General features: G+C 42.5%; 3 protein-coding genes across 3 annotated transcripts; 1 reads left to right on the top strand and 2 right to left on the bottom strand.

Moving 5' to 3' along the window:
* Positions 1 to 4,823: 4,823 nt before the first annotated feature.
* On the bottom strand, positions 4,824 to 8,087 carry ndufab1b (NADH:ubiquinone oxidoreductase subunit AB1b). Its single transcript, XM_034711495.1, has 5 exons — positions 7,887 to 8,087; positions 6,569 to 6,688; positions 6,398 to 6,485; positions 5,193 to 5,304; positions 4,824 to 5,103 (listed from the first exon to the last, which is right to left on the bottom strand). Exons 1-4 carry the CDS (start codon positions 8,055 to 8,057, stop codon positions 5,213 to 5,215), a joined length of 471 nt encoding a protein of 156 aa, XP_034567386.1. The 5' UTR covers positions 8,058 to 8,087; the 3' UTR covers positions 4,824 to 5,103; positions 5,193 to 5,212.
* A 412-nt stretch (positions 8,088 to 8,499) lies between these two features.
* Positions 8,500 to 11,518, top strand: dctn5 (dynactin 5). The gene is made up of 6 exons (XM_034711493.1): positions 8,500 to 8,686; positions 8,852 to 8,920; positions 9,022 to 9,140; positions 9,972 to 10,083; positions 10,569 to 10,671; positions 10,781 to 11,518. Exons 1-6 carry the CDS (start codon positions 8,639 to 8,641, stop codon positions 10,876 to 10,878), a joined length of 549 nt encoding a protein of 182 aa, XP_034567384.1. The 5' UTR covers positions 8,500 to 8,638; the 3' UTR covers positions 10,879 to 11,518.
* A 2,721-nt stretch (positions 11,519 to 14,239) lies between these two features.
* Positions 14,240 to 23,856, bottom strand: c20h16orf72 (chromosome 20 C16orf72 homolog). Its single transcript, XM_034711112.1, has 5 exons — positions 23,459 to 23,856; positions 20,923 to 21,003; positions 20,299 to 20,366; positions 19,970 to 20,180; positions 14,240 to 18,517 (listed from the first exon to the last, which is right to left on the bottom strand). Exons 1-5 carry the CDS (start codon positions 23,652 to 23,654, stop codon positions 18,201 to 18,203), a joined length of 873 nt encoding a protein of 290 aa, XP_034567003.1. The 5' UTR covers positions 23,655 to 23,856; the 3' UTR covers positions 14,240 to 18,200.
* Positions 23,857 to 25,980: the final 2,124 nt, after the last annotated feature.

Below are 25,980 nucleotides of genomic sequence, written 5' to 3'. Positions count from 1 at the left end.
CGAGGCGTCGGGCGGTGGTGGAGGTTCAGGTTGCGTGTTCAGGTCCGTCTGAGGAGAGGAGGAGGAGGAGCTTGTGACGGGGTGAAGTCTGTGTTGAAGTTGGTGCTCACTCGGCTCCGGTGAGGGGAAGGAGAGCAGAGGAGATTAAAGTTTACCTCTCCTCCTCGCCGGGCCGGCTCGTCGTCACAGGATGTAGCTGAAAACGGTTTAAAAGTCGACGGCCTCGAACGTTGAACCAGTGCACAGAAAAAATCAGACGAAGCGACCGCCGCTCCGCCGTCACAGTATTCAGCTGCCGGTCCGACCGCAGCTCGGCGTGTAGATTGACTGAAAACGAGGCGAGGCTTCCTATTGGCCCGTAGTGACTCAGGCAAGGGGATGTGACTTGTGATTGGCTTTTCAGGGACACAGGGTTACACCTGCCTCTTTAATTCTGGCTCATCCAGGATCAGCGTCCTCTCCAAACTCCTACAGGAGAGAGAGCGCGAGACTGACAGGAGGCACGTGAACACTAAAACAGTCGATATTCCCTTTTCAACTCTCGCTGAAATTATCTTACACTTCGTTCATTCTGATTATTCTTATTTTTGATGTGACGCCTCTTCAGAGCGCTGGTCTGGGAGCAGCTTCCCTCCCTCCTCAGTATCTTTACCTTAACCATTAGCGGGACAGGAAGCTGACCCCGGGTCAGCCCTGAGGAGACGCGTCGCTCTGCTGTTAGAGAAGGGACAAGCTACGTCTGTAAACGCCTCTCATTGTTGATGTTACTGTTTTGGTTCCAAGCTTAATCCGCTCTGTCTGTTTGTTTGATCTACTGTTAGTGTGTGTGAGTGTGAGAGTGTGTGTGTGTGTGTGTGTGTCGAACACATTATCATGCCAAATCAAAGAGGGAGGGTGAGAGGGAAGGAAAGGGATTGAGTTATTTCTCTGGTTCTTGTCGTGTCTGTGTGTACGTGTATTTAAAAAGCTGGACAATGTAAAAATGCTTGAAGATAAAAAAGTCATTAGCAAAAAGGATGATGTGAGGAAAAACCTTTTAAGTGAAAACCACCACGAGCAATGTACAATCCCCCGGGGGCTGCCAAGCAGCTCCCTGACAGGGCCAGACGAGGGGAGGAAGGAGATAGGAAGGAAGGAGAGGAGAGGAGGAGAGGAGGGAAGCTGGCTGGTGATACTACTTTTTTAAATGTTTAAGAAAAAATAATAATGTGACTTTAGTTTTTCTCTCGACTTAACTATCCTGTGAGCAAATGCTATGCTATATCATAACACCACACGCCCAACAGTTCCTTACGTCGATCAAAAAGCGCTGAAGCTATTTTTTTGACACGCATACAAAAAAAAAACCAACATAAAAACACAAAAACTGTGAGAACCTGCTGTCTTTGTCATTTTACATTTAGTATGAACACAAACAAACCCTGAAAAGCTTTAGTCTAACCAGCACAAAGATGTGGGGGGGCAGGGCGGGGTGTGGGGGGGGCAGGGTGGGTGTATTATCGGGGTTGGGGGGGTGGGTCCAGTACACAGGGGGGGCGGGTGGGTTTCGCTCAGAGAGACTATGCAGTGGAGTGTTGAACCCAGGCTTCCATGTCCAACTTGGGTTTTTTTGCTTTCTCTTATGAAAAGAATAAATTTTTTAACAGCTGAGACGGGATTCCCAATAATATTCCTCAAACATGTCGTGCCATCGTTAAACCGTACTGCTAGTACTACTAATAATAATAAAACTGAAAAAAACCTTTATTACCTAGCAGCCGTCGGGCCAGTTGTAGCAGGAGAGGAGGACAGGTTAAGATTTGCTTTTCACGCGCAGCTCCTCCTCCGACAGCCGAGGGGGGCGGAGCCTGTGGATCTGTAAATTTGACACAACTACAAGTTTTTTATAGAGATTCTATCAATCCACAGTGTGTAGTTGGATCACCTGTAAACCTATTATGCACATTGCTTTGGGAGACTGTTGAAACTATATATAATATATATATCTATATATATGAGAATATAAACGTACAGTGTCTATAATCAATGAGAGGGGCGTCTTCCTCTCACACAAACAGAACAGGAAGTACCTTTTTATTTTCAAACGTCTTCCTCGGGTCATTAAAGGATTTTTTCTGAAACTTTTGGGGAAAACTGCACTTTTTGAAGGACAATCTTTATTTGTATGGGTATAAAAATTGACAAAAAAACAAAGTCGCCTGATATTACAAGGTATAGAAAACCAACTCCAGTGTGCTCTAATAATGAATGGCTCCTCTGATGCTGTCTATTTGTTTGGTTTCATTTAATCTTTTTATTCTCCTTTTTGTTGCTTGGTTTGTTCTGTATTTTTTCTCTTTATTTTCTGGATTTTAGTGCTCTTAAGAGAATCTGTACTAAGGTGTAGAGTAGTAGGTAGTAGGTCTTCTGTTGGCTGTACTCGTATACTGATTACTGTTTGTAACCTATGGCTCCTGCAGCCGTCATACAAAGCTGTAAAACTTGGGTACAACCCTCAATAAAAGACTAACAGTGACGCAGTGGTCGACTCCTGCTCTCTTTATTTCCTCATCATCAATAAACTGATTCTATATTTAAATAATCACTGTTCATCTAACTCAATCAATCAATCTTTATTTGTATCGCGCCAAATCACAACAAACGTTATCTCAAGACACTTTTACAAACATAGGAGGTCTAGACCACTCTATGTCAAATTATGAACAGAGACCCAACACCAAGACAGGGTAAGACTCAGTCTGACCCCACCTTAATCCATCATGAGCATTGCACCTTGCAGTATTTAGCTAGTTACAGTGGAGAGGAAAAACTTCCTTTAACAGGCAGAAACCTCCAGCAGGACCAGACTCATGTTAGACACACATCTGCTGAGACTGAGTTGGGTCTGGAAAGACAGATAGAGGGGAGTAAGAGAGAGAGGTGATAGTGATGAGACGAGTAGTAGAAGCTGTTTCCGCTGAAGTCCAGCACGTCCGTATCAGCTGGAGTCCAGATCGTCCGCAGCAGGAGGACGTCTACGGCAGCTCAGAGGAATCTACGAGACAAGGGAGCTCAGGGACTCCAGAAAGGTCTATGGTTAGTAACTTTAATGGGACAGGCAGAGTTAAAGTAAGTGATGAGGGGGTTGGGGGGAAGAGGGTGAGCTAGGATCCCAGTGTGTCAGTGTGCCAGTTCCCCCGGCAGTCTAGGCCTATAGCAGCATAACAAAAGCTGGTCCAAGCCTGATCCAGCTCTAACTATAAGCTTTATCAAAAGGAAAGTTTGAAGTCTACTCTTAAAAGTGGAGAGGGTGTCTGTCTAACTGTGTTCAATGGTTGTGATTGGTCGAAACTTTGCGGCGACCTCCAGTGAGATGAAGCCAATGGGGAAGTGTTATAAACTGCAGTTCCTTGAGTGTCCACTTGAGGCTGACATATGAAGCACCGGAAACCACACACACACCCATTCAAAAAATGGTTCTATCAGCATACTGTACAGGTTTGTTCTTTTATATAAGTCATTATTTTTGAAGATATTAAAGTTACATTTTGAATATTATTGGCACAGCTGACTCTACTAACAGGCAGGAACACTGTAGCTGTCAGTGAGGAGGCTTACCACTCACATCTACTCCACTTCTTCCTGTAGCTAGGTCACCAGAAGTTAGCAAGAGTTAGAATTTCAAATATGGCGACCAGCTTCAAAACTCACCTTCAGGAACACATGGGTGACGTTACAGTCAATGCTATTGTTATATTATTTAGCTCAATAAGAAATTATAAGTCATGACTTAAACATGACTTTCATACTTATCACTATATACATTTTCCCCATTTAAACAGCAGGGTGTCATTTTTAATATTTCCCAACAATTTTCACCCTTCATTACATTTTCATATTTTGAGCCAGAAACTCCAAACATCAAAGTGTTCCACATGTTAAGCATTTCCTGATCTTTACAGACTGAAATATATAAATACAAAATCATGTATCTTCATGAAGCTGCTGTTTAGAGCACAAAATTATGATTATGAATCTCCACCTGTAAACACAGGAAACTACGGATCCCCTGAAGGGACATAAAGAGCAACGAACAAAGTTTGATTTTATGAATGTTTTACTAGAAAACAAAACAATCCTGAACTTATTATTGTAGAAAGTGAGACCTTACATGCAGACATATTTTAACACAGCAGCATACAGTATCTAAGTTTTCCTTTATTGTCATTAAAATTGCTTAAAATGATGTAAATGTACATTTTTACACATTTAGAGTTTAACTGTGCTACAAACAATGTTTTCAGTTTAACACTGAGTTCAGTTTACTTTCATCTTTCTACCATAAAACATCTCCTCAGTAGAGATTTAGTGAAGTCATTTTATTAACACTAAACCTACATTTCTGGAAATGTAGTGAATATTTTTTTCTACTTTCATGGTTTCGCTCATTGTAGTTACTTCCTGCACTCGTCTTTGCAGCCGTGCAGACGCTGATTTAAGTTGTTCAGCTCAGGGCAGCTCATGCTGTTACACCCTCAGGGTGTAATATGTTGTCTAACTTCAGTTTGACAGGTTCTGTGAAAGCACCTGAAAGTTAACCTGACGAGTTAGTAACCCATGAAGGCCGGTTCTGTGAGTATACAAACATCGTCACACTACTCTTTCAGTTTCTGTTAGCACATGTTCCTCTGTGCCTGTGACTCTGTAGGATACTTAAAATGTTCTAAAGCTTCAAACTAAAGATGTTTTTACTTCCATCACTTCATGGCTCTAACATCTGGAGCACTTCATTAGATGTAGAATGTAATCGCTCCAGATGTTAAATGAGAGAACAGACTCACAGATCTTCACAGCGTGTGACTTTATTCATCTATTTATGAGAAATTACACATCAGAACCACAGGGAGGAGCTGCAAGAAGAAACAAACATCTGTGACGTATACGGTTTAATATTTCTTTAGTCTCCGAGCTCCAAAAGCACATGTTCATTTAAATACAGTCAGACACGAGACCGGCAGCCATCGACGGTGCTGTCATGGAAACAAGAGCTGACAGGGAGGATGGGGGGAAATGGTTTGGTGCCCATCTGCTTCTTCCTGTGGGGTCGCGGCGGGGTCGAGAACTCTAGAAGAGGAACACAAACGGATGAGTTCAGAACACATGAGATAAAACCTGAAGGTGAGACAGAGAGAGAGAGAGGCGGAGAGACTCACCTCTGCAGTGAACAGCAGAATTATTCATAAACGTCTTTCTTGTCTGCGATGTATTGTACAATCTCCTCAGGACTCATCAACTTTTCTGCTTCTGCGTCGGGGATTTCAAAGCCTGCAGGAGAGAAACACGAGAGTTCAGAGGTCAAATCAAATCTGTAGTTCTTCTTCAATCTGAATCAAAGGACCTGAAGCTGAGTGACAACCTGCACAGACAGTCTGATCTGTTCCTTCAGGACAACTGTAGGTAAACTAGTTTCATGCCTCATCTCCAGGTTTGCTGAATTAGACCAACAGTCCAAACTTTAAAATACCAACTCTCTCGCCCTCAACTCCACTTTCTGTTCACTAATGTGTCTGAGGTTTCTGCCTGTTAAAAGGAAGTTTCCTCCTTCGTTTGACCCACATGTTTCCTCACTAGTAGATGAAGTTATGGTCTAGTGAGGTGCAAGTTTTTAGTCGACTTGAAGACCATCTCCTGCAATATTTTGCACCCCAAAATATGACAACGCCCACCCGTGGTTGAGGCTGTAGCTTTGACAAAGGGCTGCTGCCTTACTGCTAAACTACCTGGATGTAAACAAAGACAAATTATAAACTGAAGGTCAGAGGGCGGGGCAGTTGGGTTGCGGTTGCTAGCTCTGCTTATGTTAGATTATGTTAATTTGTGACTGTTTCTAAACCATCTTCTTATCTTCAGACTGGTCTGGACTCTACAACCAGTAGGAATTTAAATATTTGTCGAACCAAGGAGGATATCAGTCCGAACGCCCCTTGTTGGCTGACTGTAAAATACTACAGAGTCTGGTGTAGAGCTGCTCTTGATGCAAAGTTGCATCAGATAACTTCTGCAGTGATTGTGCAATATGTAAACAAAATTGACTGATTGAGTCACAGGATGAAAACAGAGGGAAGTCCTGTGCTGGCATTAGAGCGTACTGGCTTCAGATAAAAGTGGCCTCACAAACACAGGTTCAGATGCAAACCTGCTCTGTGTGTATAATCTATATAAAACATTACAGGAACTCATTGGGGGTCTCGTGATGCTGATAAAGCTTAAATTGATCTCAACAAACAGATGTCTGTTTAAAAGACATTACATTTAAACTACAGCTCCCCTCCTGCTTCTTTGTTGTTACTAAGACTTTTAACCTCAAGGAAAAGAAAGTCTTTTCCCACTAAACCCTCAATACACTCAACAAACTCACCAAACTCATCCTCCATGGCCATGATGATCTCCACCTGGTCCAAGCTGTCCAGCCCGAGGTCTTTCATGAAGTGGGAGGTTGTCACCAGCTGAGGAGGAGAAGTCAGACACGTTAGCTCTCAGTTAGCCCAGTTCAGACCTGATGGTAGCGCTAGTCACCGCTCGCTCTCACCTTCTCAGGGTTGATCTTGTCGTAGAGCTTCAGGACGCACATGACGCGCTCTTTGATGGAGTCTACGGTGAGGGGGGGCAGGTCTCCATACTGTCGGCACTGCACGCCTACTGAGGGGATCTGAGGAGAAGGGAGAGAACTCTCAGTGTGGGTCCAATAACACTGATGCAGCCTAACAGAGTGTTTCTTTATTATACAAGTTAGACCACAGCACAGTTTAGTGTGTGCATAAAGTAAAACTTAAAACAACTCCAAGACTTTGATTCTTTAATAGTTTCACGCAAAACAAACTTCAAGATTCTACTCATGACTTTAAAGAACATTAATACATTCATAAGCTGAATAACATCAGCCTCAGATCTCACATGGCTGTTTCTAAATGTTCCAAAATATAAGACCTGGATCCAGTGAGGATGCTGACTACCTGATGACCTGATGACCTGATGACAGTCACAACTTAAAGAAATACACATTATAATGATTTAAAATCTAGACAAACCCAAAGAAGATAAGATAATTCTTTATTCGTCCCACAGTGGGGACATGTTCAGGATTATAGCAGCAAAGTGGATCATGTAAACAATAATTATTCACAGCAGCATGTGCACACAGCTAATCGAAGGACCTTTAAACCTCACAGACTCACCTGTCCTTATGAATAACACACAGTCCTATCAGTGCTGCAGTAAAAACAGGAAGGTTACCTGCTTCTATAATAATATTATACATGATGGATTAGTATATTTATTTTGGGGGTAGCAGGCTGCAAAAGTTGAGAACACCTGGGCTAAAACAAAAAAACAACAAGCTGACTGGATGCCACGATATTTAAATATCGATACTAAGCCGGTATTTCGATGCACACCTGAGTATCGTGCTCCTCACATCAGAAAGGTGACTTTAAACACACCTTTAGCTCCTGAGCAGCATGCTGCTGTCACATTAACAGGGTTCGGTTTGTTATAATGAACTAAGATGAAGTTAAACGCCCTCATGTGAAGGTTCTCCTCCATATGTCTGGAGGTGATCTCCAGGTGAGTGAAGAGAAACAAACATGTGTATCTAGAACTCGAGATGCTAACTAGCTAACAGGCTAACAAGCAAAACATCTCCGAGGTTTGTTCAAAATGTGGTTTGGAGGTTTCACGGTTTTTGTTCAGGATTAAGACCTGACAGACCCCCCTTAGAGGTAAAGTAAGCTCCCCTTCTGACATAGTGGACTCTCAGGAGGCTGGAGAGTCTGACAGGTTTGAAAGACGTCGGTAGGTCACAGCTCTGAACGCTAGGCCACGACTCCTCAATGTTACCGGACACTCACCGGGCTCTGTCCCAGCCACCGCGTCCTCCGGCTAGCTGCGGCGAAGGAGACGGGTCGGTGGGTCGCTGCTGAGGGGACCACAGAGACCCTGAGGGCCGGGTGGGCGGAGGACAGCCTCAGCGAGGGCCGGGAGAGGGAGCGGACACACTGCAGCAGGACGCGGGACGCCATGACGGGGATCAGTGATGAGAACTCCCAGCATGCACCGCGAAGAAGAAACAGGGTCAGGCAAGGGCTCCGGTGTACGCATGCGCAGCCCACAAACTGTACATTTAATTAGTTGGGTTTTTTTTAACGTTTTTTTCCTTTATGGAGTGTCAAATCATTGAATTTGAAACAAACAAACAAATAAATAAATAAAAAAATAGTAACAAAAAAAGTTGCGGCTTGAGAGGGTTAGAACTCTTCTCAGGCTAGATTAATCCATCACAGAAGAATACCACGGATTACATCATTGATGTTTGCGAAATGAAAATGATCTGACCCTGAAAATGCATCCAGCACACAACATGCACTCTATATGAGACTTCATGAGATATAATTAAAATCTAAAACACCTCAATTTACTGTTTTTATAATGTAACGGCTCTCAGTCGATCGATGATTCGGTGCTCTGCTCATACAGTCTGAAACCTTCCTGAGACATCAGAAGAAGAAGAAGCTGACAGCAGGACAGCTAATCAAACAGATGCGACTGTCTTTAGTGCTCCATTAAAACACCCTGCCTTAGATTTAGTGTTTGATTTATAACCATGGAGTTATCAGAGATCCTCTACAATAAGGCGGAGTACATTGAAACGGTGAGGTGTTAGCTTGTAGTCGATGCTAGCTTGCTAGTCGCTTGCTAGCTGATGCTAACAGGGCGTTGTTTGATAACAGAATCTATTGTTTACCTTCTTTCAAACACAGTGTAATAAAAGCACACTGTAGATCAGTTATTAACTGTATATTCTGTTTGATTTCAGGCTTCAGGAAACAAAGTGAGCAGACAGTCGGTGCTGTGTGGGAGTCAGAACATCGTCCTGAATGGGAAAGTAAGGATGTAAACACATTAAGACAGTAATGTGATTTACAGTCTCTCTCTGTTGGACTGGGATTAAGCTAACACTCTGATCATCTGTGTTGTTCCCTTCAGACTATTGTGATGAATGACTGCATCATCAGAGGGGACCTGGCTAATGTCAGGGTGGGCAGACACTGTGTGGTGAAGAGCAGGAGTGTCATCAGACCACCCTTCAAGAAGTTCAGTAAAGGGTAAAACCTCCTTTTTCTATGAGCTCTATTCTTATTTATTCAACCTGGAAAACCTCATTTAGATTAATCATCTAATTAACAAGAGAGTCCTGGTGGAGATCAGTGTCAGAATGTTCCAACAAAGTTACAGAAATAAAACACACAATGTAAAAACATGAGAAAACATCCTGGATCACATAACAGACAGTCATCAGTCAAAGCATCTACAAGCTGATGCATCCTCCTCCAACACCTCTTAATACTTTTTATCACAATTTCATGTGAACATAGAAGAAAAAGCAAATGAGGATGTTCTACGCCATTCAAGAATGAAAGAATGAATTAGAGGGTGAGCCAAAATATATGAAAAGGATCTGCTATAGATGCTCCACACTTCCTCTAACATGCATCACTTCCCTGAGAAGCTCAGGTCCTGCAAAACTGTACTATTTTTTTCTGCTGTAAACATTTCAACGTGCATGGTTAACATGTCTACAGTTGTAGCTTTAAAAGTCAGATGAGAGAAACGTAAATATCAGAAGTCTTTGCACTTCACTTTTTCCAAATTTGGCTCATCTGAAAAAGTTATTGAGCTCTAGAATCTGTACAATGTTTGCTTAATAGAGTTAATAGATCATAACAATCACCAAAGTACTGTTGCTGTTTATTGCATTAGCTTTATCTCTCTGTTCTTGAAAGAGTGTTTCACATTCATAGATTAAAAGTTTTGGAGGTTATGCATTAAACCATAAAAAGTGAACATAGCTCATAATGATGGATCTGTGTCAGCATGGTTAAACAAACGTCTAAATTTAACTCCTTTTCTCCTCTTCCTTCCTCTTCTCCATCCAGAGTTGCATTTTTCCCGCTGCACATCGGTGATCACGTCTTCATCGAAGAAGACTGCGTGGTCAACGCAGCGCAGATCGGTTCCTACGTCCACATTGGAAAGAACTGTGTCATAGTGAGTGGCACGAAAACACACACATAACACCGGTGTCATAGAGACGAAGCCTGCAGGGAGAACACGGCTCTGCTTCGGTTATAGAGGACATGAACAGAGGCAGTGTCTCCTCTTGCCTCTGGAGATATGTCACATGATGGTCATGTTCACAAGAGAGAGCAGTGAGCTGTCTGCAGGCGGCTCCACAGAGTCAGACAGAGAGTGAGTCACTGCTGCTGAGCAGACTCTCAACAGCAGAACCAGATCACATTTCATCACCACAACAATTACAGATTAAACAGATGAATAGTTTCTGAAAAATGTATGATTGTTATCAGAATACAGTGACAGATAGATGTTCCTCTTTATTCTCAGAGTGAGACAAAAACAGAACATGAGGGTTAAACACAAGACAGTGAACAACAGGAAACGTCATAAAGTATTAAAGACATCTATGTGTGTGTGTGTGTGTGTGTGTGTGTGTGTATCTGTGTGTGTGTGTACAGGGTCGCCGCTGTGTGCTGAAGGACTGCTGCAAGATCTTAGACAACACCGTGCTCCCTCCTGAAACAGTGGTGCCCCCTTTCACCGTCTTCTCTGGATGTCCAGGTCCTCCTAACACCCAAACACACACCCACACACCTGACTCTGAGTGTACCAGTTACACCTTTACCTGACCTCTCTCTCTCCCTCTCCCTCTCTCTCCTCTCTCTCTCAGGTCTGTTCTCAGGTGAGCTCCCAGAGTGTACGCAGGACCTGATGATCGACGTAACCAAGAGCTACTACCAGAAGTTTCTGCCCCTCAGTCAGATCTGAGTTCTGTTCCCACAGACTCCCCTTCACAGCCCGCTCCAGGTCCTGGTCCCTCATCAGACTGAAGTGGACTTTGAGGGCTCACCTGCTGCTCTCAGAGTCCATGAATTTCTCTGACCGAGGAAAAACATCTGCTCCCATTTTCAGCCCTGAAATTATTTTACTGTTAAATTATGAGAAAAGCTTCAAGATCCAAACCCTACCAGAAGAAATGTTTGCTGTTTGCAGGAAGAGTTTCAAAAGTCTTTAAATTCACAGATCATAAAGTGTTGCAGGTCTACAACACCTGCAAGAGGCTCTAGAGAAACTCATGGACCTCGTTGTGACGGCTGATGATCACTGTACTTTGTGTGGGTGAAGATGAGGAGCAGGACGAGCGGTGGAAGGAAAGAGGTGTTGATAAAGATAAGACACTCATGGACCAAAACAAAGTGAGATAACAGATGTGTTTGAGGACGAACACGCCTGTGGTTTCACTCTGTCATCTTCATCTGAACGCTGTAAAAACTTTCTGCTTCTGATTCAACACGTCACATATTATTTAAACTGTGTTCGATTTTATTTGCATACGTTCTAATAAATGTGTGGAGGTCAGCACATGTCAAATCTGGATTAGTGCAGCGATTAAACAAGTATGAATGAAGATCTGTGTCCGTCTGTGTCTTTGCTCTTTAACTGTCTTTTACAATAGAAGTGTTACTCCCCCTAGAGACACTTCAGAGAACTACATGGGGTTCCTCTTAACAACACTGGTCCAAAAATCTTCTATTTGGAGTTTAAATTTGATAATACTCAAATACATTAGAGGCTTTTATGTCTTCATTCAGATAGGACAGTGGAAAGAGTAGGAAACTAGGAAGAGTGGGAAATGATGTGGCAAAGGGCTGCAAGTCCAAATCGAACCCAGGCTGTCAGCCAATATAAGGGTCCGCCTTATCAATTAGAGCAGGGGTTCCCAAACCTTTCAGCCTGCGACCCCCACTGTCCCTCAAAGTGATTTAATGTGTCTTCATTTAGCTGGTCTGCAGAAAATGAGCCTCCCTATATGAGCATGTGTCTGTGTTTCCTGTGTCATTATGAGTGAACCTGCTGCTACTGATGCTTTAGATCATTAACTGTTCACTAACCCTAAACTTAGGAGTCATCTGGAAACAAAGAAAGGCAGAAAACTCATTACATTTACTATTTTCAAGGTTTTATTTCAAATTTTGCTACTATTTTTGTAGATATTATTTACTGTAATGGGTAAAATGTACTATTTTAAGGTAATTTAAAAGAAAAACATTCTTGAAGACATCTCCTGACCCACACTTTGGGAACCCCTGAATTAGGGAATAACCTTTGAGCTGGCGCCACCTGGCTCATTTCTTCAAAGACCATCCCGATCCAAACTGTCAGATACTTTGCATTTAACAACAGGTAACAACCAGCTGAAGGTGTCTTACTGCCTCTTACTGCCTCTTACTGTATCTAAGTGTGACTTAACACAGCTGCTTTTTTTATGACCCTCTGAAAAAGGCCTCACTTTTGGGACTCGACCCACAGGTTGAGAAACACAACAACAAACTCAGTTTCATGTTTGTGATGTTAATGTTTGCATAAAGCAACTTTAGATAACCAGTTGAATATGAATAATGGGTTTGTGGTTGTTCGGTTAACACATCATGAAATTATGAATACTTGAAACAGCTCTTAAAGCCTTCCTGGTGTGTTCTCATCTTTACATGAAGTCCCTGAACGCACCACATGCTAACTGTAGCTCTAGAGCTAACAGAGGAGTACCTGAATGCATCATTACAGACAGGAGACGATGGGACAGGACTGATTTGAAGGAAACACCTCATAAAGAACACCAGTGAGAAATGTAAATGATAAATGAGACATTAAAATATCCCAACATGTGTTTTATTGAATCATAACGTCCTAATTTTAACATTTTGAACATCTGACGCAGTTTGATGAGTTTGTGTCAGTGCTGCTCTCTGGCTCCACCTAGCGGCAGACTGAGGAACAGGCTGACCTCTGAGAGGAGAAACTACAGAAACAAACTCTGTATGGGTTTTTATTTACATGTTTACTGCTCCTTATTGTGGAACCAAGTCCTATAAATGATGAAGAAGAGCAAGCTTTAATTTGACTTAGAATATCTGCAAATAAAGTGAAGAATGAACACAAACTGAGCTCACTTTGAAAATATGTTTTGTGTTTACTTACAGCTGACTGTTTTCTCTCCTATTTTGCTCAAAACTTAAATTAGAAAAACATTTTAATTAACATTTACAATTCAATACAGATTATTTGGAACTGATCTCTATGGAGCAAGCAGCATCAGCACTTGTAGATCCAGGCAGTGGCCACAGAGGCTCTTTGAATTAATCAGTGATAGATAAAAGGCTGTGGTGGCTCCTATTGATACTTGAGTTTTAAACCCCATCAATTTTTGAATGAACATGAATGTATACATTTTATTTATTTATTTTTTCTTGAATTTAGTCTTTTTATCTATAGCTCCACCCCTTGCTCCCATGTCTTGTCCTGTTGTAGGTTATCACGTTTATTTGTTTGTATATTTGTTTGTTTAGACCTTGTCCAGTCAGAGTTATGTTGCTGTATTATAAATTTGTGTAATAAATAAAAAAAAATAAAAAAAACATTTACAATTCATCCTTAATTTAAGCAAATTGCATTGTTTTGGTATGTGTGTGCAAAATATTCAGTACAAATCTGCACAAAAGTCACCTTTTCTAAGTGACATTATCAAAATCTGCACATCTTTATAACCTTCACATGATAAATGATCCATTCAGTTATCAAAATCTGTCAGACGTACTTAGAGAAACTATAAATATCTATGCCATGGGGTGTTTGTGAAGTCTGCCACAGGGAGTTAGCTGAAGACCTGTCAGGTGAGAGTGAAATCATCAGATGTGATGTTTGTGAATATCTCTTAGAGGAGTTCCAGACGCAGAGCTCTCTGGAGGGATTACATAAACCCAATCTGGTCTGGGAACACCTCTGGATCCCTCAGGTGGAGCTGGAAAACATTGCTGGGTTGACTTGCTTAGACTTGCTGTCCCTGCAATCAGGTCTCAGGTAATCAGATGAAAGTGTACGGATGAAAGACTAATGAACTGACAGAATAACTAGGTTTCAAGACAAATAATGAATTATTTCAGGTGTCTTTCTACCTTTTGTAAACATGCAGTAGAGTTTTGATGAACCATGAAAGTGTTGTGAGGATTGCAGGTCATAACTGTTTGGAAAAATGAGCAGAAATGATTGAGATAAGCTGTAAATGCTCAAGATAATCAAAGGTATACAGGATAAGAGTTAAATCTTATGGAATATGTAAAAAACAAACCAGTTGACACACTGTTTTTTAATGAAACATAGTCAATCCAATTGCAACTCATGGTTTTATTTCTTTTACAATGTGAACCACATATATCTTACCGACAATTAAATGTTAAGTATATAGATTAGCCATTTATTACTTTTTTAAACAAATAAGTATCAAGAAACAAATGATAATAGTGTTGGCTCCAGAGACACAAGGCATGAGTCAGCCTTTTGAAACCATGTGGATGAGGGCCAGAGCCTGGCTCAGGGGGGGGGATAAGAACAGAGGGCCCCCTCTAGTGTTAGCGGCTAATCAATGCAGGTCAGAATCTGAAGAAGAGATGGCAACATCCTGCTCGGGATCTCAGTCGAGACTTAGCCCTGCAAACAAGGTCAGGACAGAAAGCGGAGTCTTGATCCATGGAGGTTTTTATATCTGAAAGTCTCTCCTCTGAAATTCAAGACATCGTGGCAAAGTCAAAGAGACGAGTGCGATAAAGCAACGTAAACATCTAAAAGAAAAGCTCATGGCTTCGATGACTTCACCTGTGAAGAGGCCTCCGTGTCACCTACACCTGTAGGGGACAAAAGGAGGCCTCGGGAGGCGTCGTGAGCGGGGACGCAGAGAGTCAAAGACCCGGAGCGGGATCTCTACGAGCGTCCGAACAGAAGAATCTAAATGATAGGAAGACAGATCGAGGCGATGAGCGTGAGGCGTCAGCAGGAAGGAGGACAGCTCGTGGACTGGAGGAGGTGAAGCTAAGCTTTGAGAGGACTGGATTTGATCCATGTTTGGTTACATGATGATCTAATCTGGTAATCAGATTAATAAATTAAATTCAAAAGGGAGGATTTCTTCAAATTAAAACAAGGGAGAGAGAGAGGGCGATGAGAGAGTTTGGAACCCGGTCTGATAACGACCGCGTGTTTTTAAGATAGGTACGTTTGTAAAGTTTGGGGGGACAGAGTACGACGTGATGCGGTTCTGTCTCGGTGGGCTCAGTCAGCGGATTAAGATCCAGCTCTTAATAAAACATGTGCCGACTCTTTGAAGCACATTCTGAACTGATCATCAGAAGATTAAAAACCGCCATGATGAGACGTCACAGGTTTAAATCTACATGAACCTCCGACCTGCGAGCGCTGAAGACCGACAGAACTCCCAAAACATGGAGAATCCTCAAACCAGGTTTCTACGCTCTGAATGAATCATTGGCACTCCTTCACAGGACTCTCATTAGGCAAATCTCACATTTGTTTCCTATATATTACATATATGTTCAACAGTCTAATTCAGTGGTTTCACTTGTAGAAAAGAAAAAAAAATCCAAAACTCAAGGTTCTTCATTCGTTCTGACTGAATCGTTAAACCTCAGCCCGGTTCGTGTCTGAATAGAAAAGCCAACCGATAAATGCAACAAAATAACAAAAGTGAAATCTGTGACCAAAGTGTAACAGAAGAAGAACTGGCATGCTTTGTATTAACAAAAAGAAAAAGCCCTCTGTTGAAGTTGTCACGGTGGAGAGGGAGGCGAAGAAGAGAGAGAGACGAGGAGGAGACGTCGACATGTCACAGGTCAGGAGTTTGAGCCACAGCGTCCTGTGTCATCGTCTCAGAGCTCATCTGAGTGAAATGCTAAATAAACAGACCGCCTTCTGAGAGTCGACCAAATGTTCCTCATTAAGAAAAGCGTGTTTCAGGGAGTCGCTCTGGATCCATCTGTGAGACACACGACAGTCAATCAACGCCGTCTGTGGGTCCTGCCGTCGCCGTTTCAGCGTCCAGAAAACCTGGACAGTCTGAGAAAACGACCACGCTGTCTCATGACTCATCAGTCTAGAGAAAGCAGCTGTCTCTGACACAGACGTGTTTCTGCTCATTGTCAAGCTTTTATTTTGAAAGGGTCACAGCCACAGTTTAAAGCTCCTGTAGGTAACTCTGTTTGTTTTGGGTTTGGCGACCCAAAGTTGATGATTAAGCTCCTCCTGCTTTCATTAACAGTCAAACTTTTCACACACTGTGAATCTTAAGTAAATACAGGATCCTGTGTGACCCCGACCCTCTTACAGGAGGTCCAGGCTTTAAAATATTTAATATAGAAACACTTGATCTACTTCCTGGTGTTCCTGTTTGCGTTTGTAGATGGTGGAGTCACAACAGAGTGAATTTCATTTTGGTTCTAAAGCAGACAAAAGTTCCTTACAGGAGCTTTAATTTGTCTGTTTGCACGCCCTGAAGTCTATAACTAAATAAACAAATACAAAGAGTCGACTTCAGAACTTTTGGTCATGGCAGCCCAAAGAATAAAGGCATATTCCAAAGAACAAGCTTAGATCTACTCCTCAGTATTAAAGCTCTGACTTGTGGGGCGTCGTGTCTCCTCCTCCGGTCCCTCACTGAAGGATGGGCAACAAGCTGCTGGTTGCGTCATCCTGTACCACGTTAAATCCACCCCATCCTCGTCTTATTAATGCACACATCCCTTTACAAAGAGCAGACAGTGTCCACACACCCGGTCCGACAGTCAGGTCTAACGTTGGGCACCTTCTCTGCTCTGGCTCTCACAGTTTGGTGGTTCTACGTAGAACATTTCTTAGACTCATGCTTTCTTTACAGCACCGATATCTCCTCATAAGTTAAATCTTCTGCTAGACAGAAGACGGGTCCACATGCAGAGACAACTTGATTTAATACTCTGAAGGATATTTTTGGAAACCAGAGGTGTGTGTGTGTGTGTGTGTGAGAGAGAGAGCTCCATCTTGTCGTCTTCTAAGCACCGACTGGTACGTAATGCGTGGACCGACCACAAGCAGGCATCTCTAGGGCTACAACTGGGGTACAATGGAAGAGCCGATTTCATTTGCATGAGTTAGAGGTGAAAGCTAAGTGCAAAAAATCCTTATTGCAACTCATCAGCATAATCACAAGATCACATACAACAGCAGCTGCTTTCATAATAAGATGAGGGTGAAGGAGGATCAGGGCGTCGCAGTCAGGAGACAGCTGTCTGTGAAGCTGTGTGCACAAAAAAAACAAAACATAATTCCTTTCCATTATCCTCAAGAAAAACAACAACGACGAAAAGAAAAGGAGATGGAGAGAAAACGCAGAGTTAACTTGGCTATCACTGCGGAAACGAGCCGTGGCAACAAAGCTAGAATTTAACACTGGTGGCTGAAAACTAAAGAGGGCGACAAAAGATGAGTGGATGAACTAAAGGAGCCACTGTCGAAGCAGAACAGGAAGCAAAAAACGTCCAAACATTACACGCCTTTAACTAAGTAGCCAGGGTGCTGTAACTGGGTACATGTGGCAGGATGATGTCACAGAAGTTCTCCATCTGGACAGTTTAGCTCCGCCCACTGAAAGCTGCAACGACAACGTAACAGAAAGAAGAGGTTCGTGGTTCTCCGACAGAGTGGGAATCAATATTTGGCGAGCAACTTGATTCTCTTGAGTGAGACGATTTGATCATGGCCCTCACTTCCTGGTTAAGGTGGTGGGTGAGGATGGAGGGGTTAAGGTCAGAGAGGGAAGAGCACTAATGTGTCAGGAATCAAGTGGCTTTAGCTCGTCACGCAGAAGCACCGCGTGTCCTCCCCGTTTGAGAACTGAAGCATCCAAGAATGAGTTGGGACTCCCTTCGTTGTTTCCTTTCCAGGGAGGCGATGCAGGACTCGCATCCCCATCTCCTCCAAACAAACACACGCACACACACACACACTCTTTGAGTGTTCTGATTGCAGGTCAGTGATTTGTAGAAATAATTTCGGGAAAGGAGACAAGGAACAGAACTCGTTCAACATCTCAAGTGAGCGAACTTCAGTCCCTGTTTTCGTTTTCAGCGGGGGGGTTTTTGTGCACCGTCAGTCATCCCTCTGTCTGTCCGTGCGTCTGTCCCACGTAAGCCCGTCCATCCCCCGTCTCTAGCCTCGGCTTCCAAGGCCCCCCCCCCACCCCCTCACACACATAGGCAGGCAGCAGATCAGATCATCCTGTTGCGTTTGTGCGTAGGGGAGTCTGTGATGACATCACTACACTGGGTGGAGTTTCGTTTCCTGGTTCCTCCCCCTCCAGAGGAGGCGGAGCCTGTAGAGTCTAGATGCAGGGCCATTTCCTCTGAGATGAAAGTGTTCAGGTCAACGTCTTGGAGCCCGTTACGCCTGCTGCGGCACACCGGCCCCGAGCCGGAGGAGCCGCCTCCGCCCGCGGCGCCTCCGTTACTGCTGCTCCCGCTCACGTGTGTCGGAGACCCTGGAGCGCCGGAGCGCACACTGATGCTCGCCATGGCTCCGCTCAGACCTGAGGGAGGAAGGGAAGAAACGGGAATTTAAGAAAGCAGAAGTAAACATAAACATAAACATTAAGTTTGGTGGAAGTTGTCCACATTCATTTTTCGTTTTGGTGTGAGGTAAGCAAACTGTTTGGTTTTGATCGGTATTTCTGCCGATCGCTAAGTTTAGTATAACTTTTCTCAGGTATTTAAAGATGTTTCATTTCCCTTTACTGAGTAGAACCAAAGCCAAAATTTAAAGCCAGTTAATAAACACTAAAATAATTCAAATTCCCCCTTCCCAAAATTTTAATTCAAATCAAAATGATGAGAAATCTCAAATCTCCTCTCCGGAATTTTCTCATAAACTCTAAATCTATTTCTGGTTCTTTAAATACGTCCGACATTCGAAACAAAGAAAGTGAAGTGTGTCTGAAACATGAGGCCTGGTGAGAGGGCAGAGCAGGTAAACAGCTTTGACTTTCTTTGTAAAAGTCACTGAGGTTAGTGGTGTCAGGGTCGGTTTCTGTCTTTAGTTAGATTTCAGAGAATCACAGGAGTCGAGTTCAACATTTAGAAGAACTGCCATGTTTGGATGTTTGTCACAAAACACCTTCGACTTCAACAGATATCTCACACAGACATCAGCTGCTGCTTCATCTGAACAAGATCACATCATTCTTAGAAAGTCGTGTATGTGGCAGGTTGTCTTTTGCTACCTGTGACTTCACAACCTGTAAACACACACCTCGTCCGTGTCGGTCCAAACACACTCAGACTTCGGCGGTGAAATGAAAAATTGTCCGACAACTGAGAAAAGAGCCCCGCTGAAAGCTCCTGATGCACTCTGAACCCGTCTGTAACCTAAACCAGCAAATGCCTCACATCATCCGACCTGACATAACCTCAGCTGCACCCTAAACCGGCCCCTCAGACACGGGACCTTCAGATAGTTAAACTGCACAACAGACACATCAACACTGGTTAAACACACTGAAGACTGACACAGCTGGAATAAAGATTTAATCAGAGTCAGTAAAAATGACTTGTAAAGTGAGAAGTTTATCTTATAACACACACACACACACAAACACACACACACAGAGAGCTGAAGTGAGGCCCCCTTTCCCTATTGGCTAATACTAACACACCCTTGCACCACACACCCTTATCTCTGAGCCAGATGTGAGTACAACAACTGAAGGACAGTCTCTCACAAACAAACACTTATCAAAACATGCAACAGAATCTAAATCCAGTCTGATGAAGCGTTATCATTTTAATGACCTGACTGAACAACTCTGATGAGTTAGCAGCATATAGATCTTTATGACTAGCTGTAAACCTTTGATTGTTAACATGTCTAAACACAACCAGATATCCAGCCTCACTGGTCCTCTACAGTCCCCTTCAAGCTCAACACACCCGCTGATATCTCTGCAACAATGCACAGACTATAAACCAGGTTCAAGCATCCTCACCGTGCAGAGCTATGGCCTCCCTGAAGGGCTGGAGGTCTGCTTCCACAGAGGACCCAGTCTCGGCGGGTGAGTTGGCCCGGCTGGGGGCCACCATGGCCAGCCGGGTGTTGGCCCTGCTACTCCTGTGTGGTGGTGCTTTGCCGCAGAGAAAGCTGATAAGATCCTCCCTTCGGATGGTTCTCCGGCGCTTTTTCACCCAGGCCAACATGTCCTGCAATCCAACACAAGAGTCATCTATCATTTCACCAAGGCTTGATCACTGATGTCATGATCTGTCCCAGTATAAAGCTGAGAGCCTCATGAACTGATAACAGAGGAATCAGACTCACCTTATTGCGTCGTTGGTGTCCTATCTGGATGCCCCGGTCGAAGCTCTTTTGATGGGCCTCCACGCTCTCTGTGATAGAGGACAACATCATGAGAATACCAATCACTGTTTATCATGCTTATTGCACATTTGACCCAAGAACAAATGCCATGAATACTTTTCATTCTGCATGATTTAGGGAAACATAAAAACATGCATTATTGCAGCTTTTCGAAAATTCTTCCAGAGGAGGAAAACTGTTCTTTCCTTTCCATCATTTATGACGAGTTTGGTAGAGATAGTCATTGCAGCCCAGTTCACTCTTACAAACACAGCTCTGTGTGACGGGTGAATTCCTGACATTATTGTAACCAAGTTCAAAATTAGGTTGTTTTTCGACTTGTAATAACCCACACACCCCTGAAACACACTGATCAATGCATGAAAGATAACAGTGATAATGACCAGGACTGTGTTTACCACTTAAGGTGAGCCTGTCGATAAAACTACGCCTACATTTACAAGCACAACGACAGCCGGCTACAGACTGTATTGACGGGATGAGGCACAGTAACAACAGCAGATCTGGAAGCTGTCAGATCAATACGTCCTGTTTAAAGGAGAGAGGAAAGACTTGGTGAGATACCTTTGTAGAGGTTGGTGACTGCTGTGGCAGAGTTCTGAAATGGCACCCACAGTGACAGGCCCTGCTGGTGACATACTCTATCTGTGGGAGGAAAAAGGAAATGTTTAGTGTGAGTTAGGGATGCACCGATCTGATCCTGGTATCGGATAGATCGGACTCAAAAAGCTAGATCGGATATCAGTGACAAAGGGCCGATCCATTTGGCAGATATATGCTTTTCTGTGTTTAAAACAGCCATGTTCGTCTCCTACGTCATCAGCACCGGCTGGTCTGTGCATTTTTGCCCGGTGGAGCATGATGGAGGATAACTACAGAGACTCTGTAGTTGAGGTGCATGTCACGCTTCTTTTGCTAACAACTCTGCAGGAAACTTGCAACATGTGCAGCGGTAATGTTTCAACGGATGGAATCCTTGAGTTCTGGATCCTTGAAATAAAGGGATTCCAGCCTCTGGTTTAGCACTTGGAACCCAGGGACCGTTCACCATCAAGTCAGAGAAGCCTGATGCTATCCTCACATTAAGGAATAGATCCCTCTGAGCTGCCGTAGACGTCCTCCTGCTGCGGACGTGCTGGACTCCAGCGGCAACAGCTTCTACTACTCGTCTCATCACTATCACCTCTCTCTCTTACTCCCCTCTATCTGTCTTTCCAGACCCAACTCGGTTGAGGCATGATGGCTGTCTAACACGAGTCTGGTCCTGCTGGAGGTTTCTGCCTGTTAAAGGAAGTTTGTCCTCTTCGCTGTAACTAGCTAAATACTGCGATGTGCAATGCTCATGGTGGATTAAGATGGGGTCAGACCATAGACTATCAAATATGGACGTAGTATCCGTGACGTCACCCGTCTGTTTCTGAACGCTGTTTTGAAGCCAATCGGCAGCGGCAGCCATATTGCTTCTGTCGAGCCAGTGTGACATAAAGAGGCGGAGTTTGAGCCTCCTAGCCAACAGCTGCAGTGTTCCCACAGTCAGCTGTGCCTCTCATTGGAAGACTGGTAATCTCAATATCTTCAAAATTGCCGCGTTAGAAAAAAAATTCACCCCCCTCACAGTGAGAGGACATCGAGAAACGAGCTATCCAGACTACACTCATCTTTTGAACCAGGCTGTAAACATGTTTATTAATGCTGCAAAGATCGTCTTTTTCCCACTTCCCATTCATGTGTATGTGACTTCCTGTACTTCTGGAGCCAGCCTCAAGCGGATCCTCCATGAACTGCAACTTTTAACACTTCAGCATTGACTCATATTTTTAGACCAGAGGTTGCCGCTTGGGTCAGACTGACTGTCCGTTTGTTGTGATTTGGCGCTATACAAATAAAGATTGATTGATTGAGAGATTGTTACCAGGATTGGATCGGCTAGTCGGTATTAGCAGATACCAAAGCCCAGGTATCGTGACCTAAAATGCAGGATTGGTGCATCCCTAGTGTGAGTGTGTGTGTGTGTGTGCATGGTGCTATTTAAAAACCAAGCCCCTGTGATTAATGTGACCAAAGGATACTTCAACAACTATAATTATATTTTAGTAAATTGCATTATATCTTCCCCTTAACCCTGAGAATCTCAAGCTGCTGGTACAGCAGCTTGAGATTCTCAGGGTTGAGGGGAAGATATAATTCTCATTTCGCCATTTTGTCTTGCATCTGCAAATGCATGGGGCAGGGTTTGGCTTATAAATAACTGTCAGCCGGCGCTAGATGGCCAACACGGCAGCAGCTTGTTTAGCAAAGAAGCAAAAACTTTATCTGCCCTCTCAGCAGGAAAGTTACAAAGCCATGTAAAACACAGGCTGGAGGTTCAGCACAGGGGGGAGGGGGAGGGGGGGGGAGTCAAACCTCTCTGTTTGAGTCAGTTTAATTCAATATATTAACAAAAAACACAATCTCAGCAGAATGTAGACAAACAGATATTTCCACCACGAACAAATACTCTCCTCGCCATTTTGTGATAATAACGCAAGCTGCTCTCCCTGCTCACAAAGTGCTCACTCAGCAGTTTAACACACAGAGAGAACTCCTCTGTTTACTTCACTTTACACGTCAGGAGCACTTTTTAAAAAGCTGATCTCCTCCTGAAACACAGACTGGAACACTGACAGAAAGCTGCAGACTGTCATCTGAGAATGTCGCGTAGCTACGATTGTTGTTACCATCGCCATTTTGTAACTACACTGGCTAACGTTAGCCATCATCTGCTGTCTAACTAGGTGTCAACAAGCTTTCACAAACAAACTTGAGTGCAAGACTTTTTTTTCCCCAGTCAGTTTAGCTAACATTGATTATGAGTGGAAAAGAAAGCAGCACAAGAAACACAACTTCATAACTATTTTTTTTTTAGCTTGATAGCACAGCTAGCTAAATTTAGCATTGCAGAATCAGCTGTAAACGTTGCCCAGTGAGCAGAGCTAGCTAGTTAGCCTGATGCTAACGGTAGTTCAGAGTAACTAGGCTAGCTAGCTAGCAGAATGTACAGAGGGAATGTTCCCTCTCTCTCACACACACACACACGCAGACAGAAAGCACTGGTCTCAACCTTTGTATAGCTGAGCCACAGCAGTGGCACAGTTTTGGAAAAGGTGCCACAGTTTATCCTGGTCGTTGTCGGCCTCCTCCTCGCTCGGTTCCCTTTGCTCCGCTTCGGCCAAACACTGCCGCTCCCATTTTGAGAACCAGTGCTCGGGTCCGTGTTCCTGTATCTCCGAGTCGCCGTCTTCCTTCTTCTCCTCCATTTAATGCACCAAAGTCGATGAAGTCGACGCTTTTGTGTTGTTAAAGGTTTTAACGGGGACACTATTTGACGAATGATGTAAGGAAACTCATGAATACTGGCAGGATTTTATTATTTCGCACAGCAACGCGACGATGGTCCTCGTTCCCCACCATCTATTGAGGTAAGCTAAGCTAACTGTTTTTCCTAGCTGCCGACGTCGGGATAAATACAGCGCGCATTACCCTGCTGTGCGCTTAGCCCCGCCCATTAGACTCGTTCTCAACGCTGATTGGTGGAATGAGCACTGCAGGGTGAGTTCGAGATCCAGTTTCGGAATGTCATTGGCTGTTCGACGCTTCCATCATTGTGTTGACACAAAAGAAACACATTAAAGATTCAACGATTCTGAAGCGAGCCAGAGAGAACAAGTTTGGTCATGTAATCTGATTTGTTTTAGGAAAGAATGTGACATTACATATCATATAATATAATAAAACATATATTAAAATATTATGTAATGTATATATATAAGATATAATAATATATATAATATAATATAATCTCATAATTTAATATAATATAACATATATGTGATGTAATGTCTATATATGATATATGTAAGGATAAAATATAATATATAATAAAAACAAGATAAAATATAAGATAATATAATACAATATAATAAAATGTAATAAAAAGTTAAATTAAAGTACAATTTACTATACTATTATACTACTACTGTACTATTTAGAACTAGATAGAATATAATCAAATATAATGAGAAACAATAAGATGTAATATAAGATAATAAGATGTAATAAGATATAATATTATATAATATAATATTGGAAAATTAATTATTTGTTTTTTAAAAAGCAACATCTCATACAAGATGATAGATTTAAACTCATTTATACATTCCCATATGTGACTAGAATAGATAGATTTTAAAGCTCCAGTTAGGAGTTTTTCACTGGTTCCAAAGCAGACTGAAATTGAAACTGTTACTTCTTTAGGACTTACAGAAAAAAACAAGACATTCAGAGACAAGATTGACTATTTAAATATTATTCTCTTGCAGGGGGGTTGGGTGTCTGTCCAGAGGATTGATAGCAATTTAAAGAGGCTGCATCATTTTTATATGTTCAACAACAAACAATGAGTGACACATTTGACTTAAAAGAAATGAAGGATGAGATATCTTGTATTCAAAATAACCAGTGTAGTATTTACAGGACAGGGTCAGTAAAACTATAAGATGTAAATCTTTGTCCACAGGGGGCACCAAAGTCAACATAAACTGAAAGTTCCTCATGGGAGCATGCAATGTTATGACAATAAAGTCATTAAAACATAAATTGCTATGATAAGACTGGTATGGTATGCTAGTTTTTATAGTGTATGAATGTACTGTGGTATTTGTTGTGTCTGTATCAGAGCACTGTGAAGTCTGAGACAGATTTCCCATTGGGACAACAAAGTTTATCATATCTTATCTTATGAAGAGCTCATCTGCGACAGTAATTCAACCAAAGTAGTTCTGTGTCATTGTCTATGTTCTCTCCACTGGATGGTGCCATTGCCCAAAGATCTAGGGAGATATCTGTTTTCATCTATGGATGGTCTAGTTTCACCACCACTGCAGAGAAGGTGTTAAAGTGGGCATTGCAATAAGCAAAAAGGAAAAACAATAAAAACAATGATAATAATAAAATAAATAATTGTTTCTGTTGTAACTACAGCGAACCTTTTGAAGTATTGCTTCACAAATTAATAATGTATTGCAGAAATAATTGTTCTAATTTTTTTTGTGTTTGTATTGGCAAATTAATCTTGAATGTTTTTATTTATCTTCAAACAGAAAATGGAAAAAAAAAAAAACATCAGACAGGCTCCCAACAACTTTTAAATAAGGAAACATCAAGTTGAAGAGCATCAGGAGGGACGGTGTCGGCTTCTGCCTGGGCAAAGGACTAGCAGACTCAAGAACTTGTTTGTACATGGTACCATCGGCCTCTTTAATAGATTATCTGACCCTGAATGCCCCTTGATGTGTGTCTTTCAGTGTTTTTCCTTGTTTAATTCACTGCTGGCTGTAAAACAAATTCCCCCGCAGGTATAATAAAGTTTACCTTGAACTTTACAACCCTAAGGTTTCATAAAAAATATGAAAGTACAATCATTACAAGAAGAGAAAATAAGAAAATCAACCATTGCCAGTTTTTCATATATACAAAAGATCTTTGATAATCGGGTACGTTCATATGTGAACTACAACAGTAACAGTTTGTGTTAATACAAAAATGTTGTATTCATGTAAAATCCATCCCTGATTATCATTTCAT

The sequence above is a fragment of the Notolabrus celidotus genome, chromosome 20 (genome assembly GCF_009762535.1).
Source record: "Notolabrus celidotus isolate fNotCel1 chromosome 20, fNotCel1.pri, whole genome shotgun sequence".
Lineage (NCBI taxonomy): Eukaryota > Metazoa > Chordata > Actinopteri > Labriformes > Labridae > Notolabrus > Notolabrus celidotus.
Note: the sequence above shows the minus strand (reverse complement) of the source record. Positions and strands in the feature narration are given on the sequence as shown.

What these genes read in the sequence shown, in the direction of transcription:
- ndufab1b (XM_034711495.1), bottom strand. Translation starts at nt 8,057, where the DNA reads ATGGCGTCCCGCGTCCTGCTGCAGTGTGTCCGCTCCCTCTCCCGGCCC. An exon ending in ACAAGATCAACCCTGAGAAG is followed by an intron (nt 6,486 to 6,568) that starts GTGAGAGCGAGC and finishes TCTCCTCCTCAG; the next exon opens with CTGGTGACAACCTCCCACTT. An exon ending in GGCCATGGAGGATGAGTTTG is followed by an intron (nt 5,305 to 6,397) that starts GTGAGTTTGTTG and finishes TCTCTCCTGCAG; the next exon opens with GCTTTGAAATCCCCGACGCA.
- dctn5 (XM_034711493.1), top strand. Translation starts at nt 8,639, where the DNA reads ATGGAGTTATCAGAGATCCTCTACAATAAGGCGGAGTACATTGAAACG. An exon ending in TTCAAGAAGTTCAGTAAAGG is followed by an intron (nt 9,141 to 9,971) that starts GTAAAACCTCCT and finishes TTCTCCATCCAG; the next exon opens with AGTTGCATTTTTCCCGCTGC. An exon ending in TTGGAAAGAACTGTGTCATA is followed by an intron (nt 10,084 to 10,568) that starts GTGAGTGGCACG and finishes GTGTGTGTACAG; the next exon opens with GGTCGCCGCTGTGTGCTGAA.
- c20h16orf72 (XM_034711112.1), bottom strand. Translation starts at nt 23,654, where the DNA reads ATGGAGGAGAAGAAGGAAGACGGCGACTCGGAGATACAGGAACACGGA. An exon ending in GACACCAACGACGCAATAAG is followed by an intron (nt 20,181 to 20,298) that starts GTGAGTCTGATT and finishes GTTGGATTGCAG; the next exon opens with GACATGTTGGCCTGGGTGAA. An exon ending in GGAGGCCATAGCTCTGCACG is followed by an intron (nt 18,518 to 19,969) that starts GTGAGGATGCTT and finishes TTCCTCCCTCAG; the next exon opens with GTCTGAGCGGAGCCATGGCG.